Source organism: Cryptomeria japonica, chromosome 10, assembly GCF_030272615.1.
Source record: "Cryptomeria japonica chromosome 10, Sugi_1.0, whole genome shotgun sequence".
NCBI lineage: Eukaryota > Viridiplantae > Streptophyta > Pinopsida > Cupressales > Cupressaceae > Cryptomeria > Cryptomeria japonica.
In genome coordinates, this window is record NC_081414.1 from 88,190,098 (window position 1) to 88,202,327 (window position 12,230).

Sequence of the window (12,230 nt, forward strand, 5' to 3'; positions counted from 1 at the left end):
TAGTGTGTACTTGCAATACCACTGACAAAGCCTACTTGCCAATACTACTTGTAGGTATTGTGGCTAGCGGCTTTGCGACTTGTTGACTAGGTTGACCCTACCAACCCTTAAACAAAACAATTTTAAACTTTATTAATTTTTTTACACTGCCTCAAAAATTAAAACATGAAAATCTACCTAGCATTTTTAAATGCATTTGAATATTTAGTCGAGTCCACTCAATTTTAGATGTGCCACCATCTTGCCACCAGTTGATCGTCTAGGGTGACACTGCCACCACCTAGCCACCTTTACTTGGCTCTATATAGCCTAATATATTGTTGTTTTTCCAAATGGGTGCAACTCGGGCCAAGAGTGTCATTTTTTCAGCTTCTTATAGTCATTAGAGATGTGGTTCCAAGCACTACATAGTGGTGTGATTGTTTTTTGCAAATTTATCCATTTTGATAGTGAAATTCTTGTTGAATCTTATGTGAAGTCAAACTTCTTTCCCATATTATTACTCATCTACTTATACACATTCCTGTATATTTATATCACACCTTATCCATATATACACATTTTGATATATTCATCTCAATTATACATTTACTATGTCTATCCATGCACTCATCCTCACATATTAGTTATTCACCTAACTATTTCAATTCTTTAGGCCAAATCTATGACCACAAGATCAATCTTGGAGTCATTATTTAAACCCTTGAAATTTTTAAATTCATTTTTCAGATTCAGATTAATTCTTACCTTTGTAGATGAAGCACACATTTGCATGATTTTTTAATATGTCATTATCTTTAAAGACATTCAATTATCTTCATCATCCACTATTATTTTATCTTAGTCATTCATGTTAAAGGAGCATGCTAGAAACACTTCCTTCAACGCACTAAAACAATCAAGACCTATATATATATATATATATATATATATATATATATATATATATATATATATATATATATATATATATATATATATATATATATATATATATTAGAGCATTTGCATCACTAAATATTGTTTTCTTTTTAATCATTGGTATGATTGTAAAGCATCCTTCTTAGACTCAACGACCCTCTAAAGGTATTAATAAATACTATTAATCCAAACAATATGACAAACATAAATGAATCAAAGAAATTAACAAACAAACAAACTAGATAAATAACCAAATCATTTATGTAGACTAAATAATGAATTCATATCTATAAAAGAGACACAATCTTACATAGACTATTTAAATTTCAAAATAAAAAATAAATAATAAAATCCAATCTCAATATCAAAATATTCAAAATATAAAACCTAATATTTTATTTATTCCATTTACTTTCTCTAATTAAATATTCTAATATTCAATACCATCAAATAATATTTAATTTTGTCTATACATTAGTTAACCTAACTTGAAAAAGTGTTATTTTTCTTTTCAATGAATGAGACCTTCTTTACGCTTTTTTACATAATTAAAATGGAATCATTTCATAATATATTTTTTAAAGGGACACCTACGGAAAAGCCGCAAAAAATTCAGAACTGAAATATTCGAAATGGCGTGGAAAATATAACTCGACCCAATGATTACTCACTTCACTTGGAGAAGTTCGTTTAATCCCTATCCAGGTAAAGAGGAGAAGCTGCGAAATAGAGGTAACATCGTTACTGTATATTTTAGCCTACTGCCTTTATTGTGTACTGTAACAAGAGAAGACGAAACAAACAAATCAATTATGTTGATGCTTACCTGAAAATGAAATAGGTCACTAGGATTGAGGAACATATTTTGTATGGACAAAATAGTTTCTACGCCCAAATGATTCTGATCCTTTGGCACTTACAAATACAAACAAATGTGCACAGATTAAAAAAATGAGCAGAGGAAGTCTAGGAAATGCTTCAAAACTTCATACAAGATAGCCTACTTAAAGATAGGTAATCATCCAGTAAAAGCTTAAGTTAACCATCCAGTAAAAGCTTAATCTCGATGTTAAGAGCGACTGCAAGAAGCAGGCAGGCCGTAGATTGTATGCTTCCAGAATCTTCAAATCCCACATTATTATTTTGAATTCCGAATGCTATATTTTCTTCTTTCATTCTTGCAAAATCCTAATCTCGATGTTGAGAGTGACTACAAGAAACAGGCAGGCCGTAGATTGCATGTTTCCAGAACCTTTAAATCCCACATTGTAGTATTGCATTCTGAATGCTATATTTTATGTTTTTTTCATTCCTGCAAATGCTTAATCTCTATGTTATTAGTGACTGCAAGAAGCAGGTAGTAGATTTCATGTCTCCGGAATTTTCAACATTAACCATATAGGAGGAAAATAACACTTATTTCAAAGGAAGCTCCTACTCAAGTGAGACATATTCATACTTGAATGATTCATATTTACGAGACGTTGAGCAATTAATATTTTTTTTGTTCTTCATAATCTTTTTGGAATGTACTTGTCAATAACGGGATCTGTAGAAGTAGTAGAACTAGAATCAATCCAATTTGAAAGGCATCAGCCAGTAGCTCTTGCAAGCTAAACTTTGATGGTGCTTTTATAGGCAACCCAAGGTTATGAGACGCAGAATATTTTTTCAGAAATAATTCAGGAGAAGCAATAGCATTATGGAAGGGACTAACTATTGCCAAGGACGGTCAAAACTAATTATTAAATGTGATTCTCAAACGATTACCAATCGAGCTATCAAGAACTAAAGCAAACATTGGTAAATCGATGAGATATTCCAAGACTACACCTTCATAGATCAACCATTCCATATCAACTAAGTTGCACACATACGATGGATAAGTAATAAAATAGCAGACCACTTGGTAAACCTGGGGATTGAAGTTAGGGAAATCTAAGGGACCCTCTTCGTGATGGAAGAGACCCTTCTTGGGGAAACCCATTTTTTCATAATTAATATTGGATGATATTGCAAAGGTGGGATACTGATAAACTATTAAGATCCTCCTGAATTTAATTTCTCTCTGCTTGTTCTGATTAACGGGGAATGCCACTCCCACAAGATATACCTATTGCATCACCACCTCCATATCTTCTCACGGGCAAATAAATGGGGACTATTAAATCCCCTTTTCCTTTCTCTCATTTTTGCCTGAATTCAGTGTTGGAATGACATTCTACCAGGGATTCTTGTTACTTCAGACTGTTTCTGGTGCTCTCTTCAGGTGAATTGTATCACGCTGTGGTCTTTTTCTTGTGTTTTTTATCAGTGTAGACTGTTTTTAGAAAAGAAAAGGAAAGAAGAATTAGAAGGGTTAGACTATTGTAAGAAGTAAGATATTTCTCGCTATAGCTTCTGGATTAGATTGTGTGAATTTGTTTGCATCAACGTTTCGGATCACACTATTTGACTCATCATCAGGATGATAGAAAGCTCATGAAATAGAAAAGTTGAGCTTTCTATCATCCTGATGATGGATCACAGAGTGTGATCCGAAACGTTGATGCAAACAAATTCACACAATCTAATCCAGAAGCTATAGCAAGAACTATTATGGATTGTGGAAAACTAATATCTCTAGAAGTAAGATACGTCAAATCCAAGAAAACTTGTTCTTCCTCTATCTGCTCCATTTAGTTTCTGCGTGGTTAACCGCCTCTGGTTCAAAAAATTATGGGAAGAGGATGGATTGGAAACTTAATTAGAGTGAGTGTTGTATGTTTATGAATTTTGTTGTGAAATATATATGCTTTTTTAAAGTGATCTCAAGGGGACAACTCCTGTAAAATAAAGTTTAACAAAATGAGCTAAACAAGACTTCTAGCTCCCAGAATAGAGCATCAGACCCTTAATGGGGTACATTACAATTGAATTTTGAACCATTAGAACCTATTTTAGAATGCGATCTGAAATTTATCTCTTGTGTCACAACACCATTTTTTTGAGCTTTCTTTCTTTTTTCTCTATACAACTTGCCACTCAGAAGAGGGCAAAGAAGCCTGCTTGTCAATTAGTGCCCCACAACCTTCCTCAATGTTTGAAATATCTTCAAAAGAAGCAATCATTTTTGTGTTCTTGCTTTTTGTTAGGCTTAAAGTCTCATCCACATTTGAAGGTGAATTCGTTGGTGACAATGCAGGCACTAAGGGATGGTTAATTTTTATGTTTTCCTCTTGATTTGTTGAGGAGGGAGATGGAAGGTCCTGTTGTGACCTATTTCACACATTGCCCCATTGCAAATGGGGACCCTCTTTTTTTTTTGCTATTTAGGGTTCTGTTTTGGCGTCGCATCTGCTAATCACCAATCTTTTTATAATGAGGAGTTAGAGTTTTTGAGAATTCATCCCAAGACAGATTGAGAATTTATGCTCAAAATTGAATTTGAATGCTGCCAAAGTGTTCAGAAGGTCTGAAGGACGAAAATCGCAATTGCTTTGAGTCATTTCTGACAACCTGCTATTTTTAGAAATTTTTGCTTTTTTCTTCATTTTTTGCTTTTTTAAAACTGACATCTGGGTTTTGTTCTTTGAGCTATTTTATTACTACCCATTTTGTTGGAATTTGAAAATCTCGCCTCTAAGTGTAAAAAGCAGGGCTTTGAAAATTTTGTTTTTTTCTGAGATTAAGGTTTTGTTCTTTAGGTTATTATGATCCTACCCATGTCTTCAGATTCAAAATTTTTTGCTTCTAAGTGTAAAAAGCAAGGGTTTGAAAAATTTTGCTTTTTTTGAGATTAGGGTTTTGATCCTCATGCCGAATTATTCCTACCCATGTTCTTAGATTTCAAAAATGAGGTCTCCAAGTGCAAAAAGCAAAATGGAAATCCAAATTATGGTTTTTGTCTAGATGAACCAGCAAGGTATGAACATGGCATGAACACTGTTGACCAAGTCAAAAGAAGGCAAGTGGAATGGCACATCGAAAATTTTGTCTAGGTTGAAGAAATAAAAATGGCAGACAAGTTCAACAAGGTTCAAGGGTAGAATGGCAGACGATCAGTTAAAATGTGGAAGAAATTGAGCGGGATCAATTTAAAAATTGTCCAAGAAAAATTGTCCGACAAATATTAAACTCCTACCGAGGGTTAACTAACTCATGGAAAGGGTTACTTAACTCTTGCCTAAGGTTAAGCTAATTCATTCACCACAAATGTTTGACAATTTTTAAAGTGCACCTCATGTCCAAGCTAGAAATTCTTTCCAAGTCCACTTTAAAAACATGGCATAAGGAAGATGTGCAAAATTCGCCAAAGCTTGAGAAAGAATGTAGGGCCCACTTGAAGATGGCATAAAATAAAAAAAAATATAAATTTCCTAGTTGGCAATAAAAGATGATATGGCATTCCAAGAGAATTAAAAATGGCAAGTAAGATGACTTGGCAATTAAAGTCACATAATAATATAATAATAATAACAAATAAGAAAAATAAATAAAATAAAAAATAAATAAATTGTGGCATGCCTTCCTCAAATTCGAATTTCTAGAAGGAGATTTAAAACAAATAAAACTTTCTAAAACATTATGGAAGATTCTAAGGATAAATTCCAACTTCTTAGAGGGAGGATAAAACAATAAAACTTTCTAATTTTTGAGCATCTTCCAAGCTTCCTTCTAGAAGAAGGCAAAGGGTTTCAATTTTCTAAAGATAGAATAAAACACAGCTTCTAGAAATTGCTAAGAAGCTATAAAGACATGATGCCAATTCATTAATACTTTGTTTGCCAAGAAGAAGTTTGTATAGCAAAGAAGGAAGCATCAAAACTTTTTTGAGTAGCTTCAATGCATGATCAGAGTATCCAACTTCAAAATCTGCCATGTCTACAGGCTTGGAAATCAAAGTGAACAGCTCTCAAACATAAATATTATTAGATTCATGCCAAAATCTGATCATATTACCTTTGCAGAAGTAAAATAAATTCAAGGGTTTGAAGAAAGAAAAAAATTCAAATTCTTCAGAGGAAGTAGCTCCAAAATCCAACTAGATTATCAAATTTCCAGAAGAATTTGGATGAGAAATAAAGCAAAATCAAGGGTTTGGATAAAATAAGTTCGATATTCTCCTAAATTCGCCATTGATAAGAGTTTGAAGGAGAAAATTCTACCTTGAACATCTCCAAAAGGAAGAATAAAGCAGGTCCAAGGGTTTGAAAGGGACATTCAAAAGGTTCAAGTTCGCCATCACCAAGGTTTGCTGATAAAATTCTGAGTTCACCATTGATCATCCTTGAATCTACCTTGCGAAAAGAATTCAAATCTGCACATAGATTTCTCAGAAATCTTTCAAATCTGCCAAAAAATAAAATTCATCCAAGATCGTCCAAGACAGCAAATTGAAAGTGGACTTGCCCGAGGAAGAATAAATTCTGCCCTGTCAAAAAAAAAAAGTAATCTAAATTCACATTGTCAAATTGCTGCTATTATGGTCAGCAAGGAAGTTTTAATCATTTCCAAACCCTCCTTGGAAGAGGAAGATTGTTTATATCCGATATACATGTGATAACCTTCCAAGTTTGAAGTCAAGCATCAACCAAAATCTGTCCAAAGATGTGGAAAGTCCACCCTTTCATATCCAAGGAAGAAAGTCATCCAAAATTTGTTGAGAAATAAGACATGTCCAAAGAAACTAAGCACAAAATTTGGGCAAATAAAAAATTGTCCAAGGATATGTGAACTTCGCCCTGCCAAGAGGAAAGCCTTCGAGCATGCCAAACAATCCAAAGCATGGAATTTTTCTTTCCAAGAACAAGATGGCTTGACAAATTGGAAGACAATTTGTTCGATCATACTTCCGAAGCTTGCCAAAATGACATGACAAAGAGCAAGACAAATTGTCTGATTATAATTCCAAAATGTGCCAAAGACAAGAGGACATGTGACTATCCGAACTTTTCTGATCCATAAAAAATAAAGGACGATTGTCCCAGAATATTCCAAGTCCGAGGACAAGCCAATTGACATGAAGCATGCCAAGACATAAAGATTGACACAAATTTGTTCCAAGACACAAACCTTAATATGTTAGACACATTCAAGTTCCTGGTTTAAGACAGCTTAAGAGGGAGAAAACATAAATTGGCACATTCACAGTCAGGACATAAGACAGGACTGAAAATTGTCCAAGCCTTTGTCCAAGCAAGTTGATCAAACTCAAACATGAATTTGTCCAAGGCATAAATTAAATATGTGAAGATGTCGGGATCAGGAACCTCAAATTTGATCCACTAGACAAGAAGACCATCAAGCCGACACGCTATGAGGAAAGACTAATTTTAACAAATTCACATGAAATCAGACCAACAATCGAGCTGGAAAATAAATTTGACAACCACATGAAATCAAGGGTCAATCAAACGAACAAGTGTATAAAGGTTTGATACATGAAAAATGGCTAAGTGTGGAATTTCCCACAACCAAAAGAATCAAATTTTGACTCAATGTTGGATAGGAAACATGAAGAAAGAAGAAGAAGAAAGAAGAAAATAAAGAGGAGATGAATCAAATTCTTCTCCAAATACAAGGCACCTGAAAGAGTCTCCGGGCATCAAGAAAGAAAGTCTTCAGACTCGGTGAAAGTATGGAAAGAAATTCCAAATTTCTTGAAGGATTTCATTTTTGAAGAGTCAAAGACAAGCTCCCACGTGCAACATAAATTGGCGGCAAGAAGAGTATTCCAGACAAATCTCCATATGCAAATTTTTCGACACAAATTGGGGAATTCAAGTCAACATGTCCAGGTTCATTGAACACACTACCTCTCAGTAGAAGAAGGGGGTGCAACCCTAAAAGATAGCATCTTGTGCCACTTGTCTCTCATCCGACGGATATTTGATCTATTTTGGGAAACCCTAATTAGGGTTAGGTTGTTTTAATCTTGGCCGTTGATTCGAAATCAATTCTGGCCATTTAATTGTAATTGGGGAGCCTATAAATTAAACTCACCCCTCATTTGTAAATCATGGGAGCATGTTGCAAAACATGTTGAGATAAACAATTGTTGCATACAATTGCCAAAGTAATAAGTAATGCATTGTTCGAATTGATGGTGATTACCTCTTTTATTTTGGAGTTGGCATGGTTCTTATCCCTCATCATAGTTTAGATTTTATTTCATGTATGTTAGAAGAATGAAGGATTTGATAGTTTAGATTGGTGAAACTTTTTGCTCATACTTTTGTTGGATGGATGATTCTCATTCGATATGTAAAGTTAGCCTGAGCTTTTGATGTGGATGCTTAACTTCTACTTCGAGTAATATTGTTCAATTGTTGGTGTTATTCGTAAGTGTGAAAATATTGAGCACAACCTTAGAAGATTGCACATGCTTTGCGTAGTTGTCCTAAGTGTGGCGAAACAAAGTGTTGTTATTAGTTTCACCCAGTCTTTACCGTCTCCTGAATTCTTAGGAATAGATTAGAATTTCTAAACCATATCTCCTTTTCAGTTTTCTTGAAGTCCACAATCCAAAACCCACAAACGATAAACCTCCATTGTGAATTGAACGAGCCAAGCGTAAGTCCCTTTGTGTATTACCAGCATATCACAATGCCCATTGAGCTTATTCACACGTCAAGACCTGACCAAAGAAACCTTGGAATCGGCATATAGTCTTCTTGCAACCTTAGCATAAGTGGTGGTTTTTCAAGAGAGGATAGAGTATCCTTGGGTATTTTATTCTAATGTTCGGTATATGATAAAACGTACACCAACAGGTCCTTAGAAGGTCCCTCCACAATGAAATATTGTGGGAGGGCATAAATCCACCAGGTAGCATGTTTTCCTAAATGTGGCTTGGAGTTGGGGCAGTCAACAGCAGTGTGTTCTGTTGCAAAACACCTTCGACATCAGAAGGGCAGACCTTCATAATCTAATGTCTGAGACTAGTTACAATCACAACTTAAAGGTTATGTTTGCTGGCAGGGCCTTTGAAGTATCGAGATCCACAAGAATGCGTGCATAGGTTGTATGTGTGAAATCTGTAGTGTCATAATCCGTAGCCAAGAAACTTCCAAGAGTGTTGCCAATGGCCTCAAAGCATGCATCAAACCAAAACTGGAGTGGTAGATTTGGAAGATGGATCCAAACAGGCTTAACATTGAAAGACTCGGTGGAAGGATTGAATTTAGGATGCCATGGTTTGAGCATAAGCACATTCTGGCCACAGATCTGGTGTTTACCATAGAGAATAAAATTTCGATCCTTCTCACAGTCAAACACAACAAGAACGAAGCTACAAGCACAAGGATAAATTTTGAGGTTACCTTTTAGACATGGCTTCGAAGAATTGGTGACCCATTTGTGTAAGGTGGGAAGAGCAGGCCACAGACCATTGAATTGGCTGATCAAACCATGAGAAGGGAAGAAAGCTTCAATTTCAAAAACTTCATTTTTTAGTGCTTCCTCAAAGATAAGAACAGGGGAGTTGGAATTTGATTGTAAGGGGTTTACTTTCCCCCCCCATGCAGAGGCACAGAGGCAACCCCTGAAGATGGGAGAGGAGAAGGCCGATCAGGAGCTGTTGCCACCAAATTGCACCCAGAACTTGAGAGAGGACACATTTTTGCAGGCGAGTCATGCCTAGAGGTCCTGAGATTAGGGCACCAAGCAGAGCGTGAGTTTGCCTTGACACGACGGAAGAAACCCCCATCAATAGCATTATCAAGAGAGCCATAAGCACATAAGCCATTAGAAGGGAGATCAATACGATGCACAACCTGGTTGCTCACAGAAGCTTTTGGCTGAGCAGGAGGGTTCCATAGAGTGGAGGAGTTTGACAGTGACATGGTAGAGCTAAGATTTTACTCTGAAATATATATGTTCATTAAAAAGGAAAACATTGCTTTTATTTGTTATAGGGCACTTTAAAATCTTTCTATTAGGCAACAATTTAAATTGATTCCCACTTGTATCTACTCAGACGTAAAACAAAAATGATATATTGTATTGATTTTCAATGGGCTTCTCTCATTCATTTAATCAGATAAATTACAATGTTAATATGTATTGGCGTATAAAGCCATTTAAGTTTTCCCATACCTCCTGATAACTAACCCTATGGGACATAGCTGCTTAACCAACCTTCTAACTCATTTACTTGTTATACCAACACTTGCAAGGTTTTAAAATCATTTATTTAACTAACATTTATTATTTGTCAATCCATCAAGTGGGTGCACTCACTGTTCATTTTAAAGTGAAATGCTAGTTGTCTTGTGATAAGAAAAGTAGTGTGTACTTTGGGGTTGTTTTATGGATGACCAAGTAGAGAGGTCATTACATTCAAACTTTTGGTCTTTCAGTCCTGTATGATATATTGAATTTGTGAACAAACAATCAAGGAAGGATGTTGTTTGAAATGTAAATAGGAAAGTTATTTTTATCAGGTTTTGGCCCCTTCAATTGTTTCCAATTAAGCAAATTCATGAATGAGAATGAGTGGGTTTCGTGATATTATGTTCCCTTGAAATTTAAAAGAGAACATCCCTTCAGTTATATTTAATATTTATTATTATTATTCATTTATTATTTAGTCACATGAAAATAATGTGATCAAATTTTTATGATCAATCAATGTCAATTAGTAATTAAATATGTACACTAATAATCAATATTGAAAAAACATAAGCATATTAGATTGATCATGACGATATTTTCCTTGAACCTTTAAATTGTTGATTGAAACAAAGTAATATAAACACTCACTAAGAACAAGCAATCAAAAATATCAAATGTAATTTTGCAGATCTACCATCAAATCAAACACAATAAAAAAAGATCTCCGTAAATCAGTATTAAGATCAAATGAATATATTAAACAATTAACTTTCTATCTTTTTCTACTATATAAAACAATAGTGCATCTGCAGTTCATTGTTTCTAGGAAGATTTCACATTTTCCCTATACTAAGTTTTGAAATCATCCTGTAAAAAAAATTTATCTGCACTTTTCAACTTTCTCTATGTGGATTATTATTATTTTTTGGTTGGTAATAATATTCTTTTATTAGATTTGTATAGAAAGTAGATTTACATTGATTACATCTATAAACCAAAAGGGACTGGTAAATGCAACAGAAAAGACCAGTACCAATGTCCAATCAACCAGAACCCCAAAAAACCACATTACCCCCTATCGCCATATGCAAAATATCAATATGTATATCAGAACAGAGAGATAAAAGACCTACCACCCGTATAGTCCCCACCTATAACCTTGAAAACCCATTACATACAACGGGGAGTAACAAAAACCAGACTCCCATTCTCCAGAAGATCAAAAATTTAAAACATGTAGAGGCAGAAACAAAATTCTATCCAAAGACATGAAATAGAGAGAGCCGCCTTCAAGACTCTGCATTCAGAGTTCCCATGTCAATTGCCAGCCGCTTCCTCTTCACCACCCGACCACGCCTCTGCCCACGTATCCCTTTGCCTCGAGCCTTACCACCTGTTGCCACCAATGCACCACCCTCTATGACTTCCCGTTGTTTGAGGTAGGATTTCAGGGAATCCCACCCAATGAGAGCTTCAGCCCATCTTTCATCACGGTTGTACCCCGATGGCAATCGAATGAACGGGACCAATTCATGAATCTCTGCAGCCATGGGGTCTTCAATCCCTTCAGTAACATCAAAACCCACCTCAGGAATCACCCATTCTAGAAAGGAATTCAGCCCTATCAACCATTCATCGTCCAGAATCAAATGCACGACCCACTTGACATTTTCTGTTGTGTCACCCAATTCCAACCCCATGCCACCACCATTGTGACAATGTCCATATTGGATCGATACCGATGTTTCACCTACAGAAAGACCTCACCCAGCAGCGTTTCCATCAATTGCATGAACTCCCTGTCACCAAATTTGAAAAGCCCTTTCAGTCTTTTCGCCAAAGCCAGACCAAAGAATGCCGCTTGAGGCTGAGAAGTAATCAGAGGGAAATTTGCCTCCATATTCTCTGCCTCGAAGAAGAAAAGCAAGTAGAAAAACAAACAGTATGAGATGAAGGACACAACTCCTCCCCTTTTATCACCACCTCAAGACCTCCGGTCCCATCAATCCTTTGCCCCTGCCAACTAATAAATGCTGCAATCATACCACCTCAAGCCAAGAATGTCAGACATCGAAAGTGAAGGTACGAAAATTTTCAACTCTCATCTCACCTACATCATGAAAGTTTAATGCCCATTTCGATAGGGAATCGGCTTCCTGATTTCTTGTATGCCGAATGTGTCCAATTTGGAAATCTTGTATAGTTGCCAGTTT

At 35.5% G+C, this 12,230-nt stretch overlaps 1 protein-coding gene across 6 annotated transcripts in view; it reads left to right on the forward strand.

Annotated features, from left to right (window-relative positions):
- The first annotated feature begins 1,494 nt into the window (after positions 1-1,494).
- Positions 1,495-12,230, forward strand: part of LOC131031520 (aspartate carbamoyltransferase, chloroplastic) — a 33,577-nt gene continuing 22,841 nt past the window's right edge. For 2 of the 6 annotated variants that reach the window (XM_057962645.2, XM_057962648.2), the window contains exon 1: positions 1,495-1,653. In XM_057962645.2, the coding sequence (XP_057818628.2) occupies positions 1,581-1,653 (73 nt within the window). In that variant the 5' untranslated portion in view covers positions 1,495-1,580. Of the gene's footprint in view, positions 1,654-1,728; positions 2,028-12,230 lie in introns of those variants that run through there. The other 4 variants (XM_057962642.2, XM_057962647.2, XM_057962644.2 and 1 more) reach the window with 3 other exon arrangements.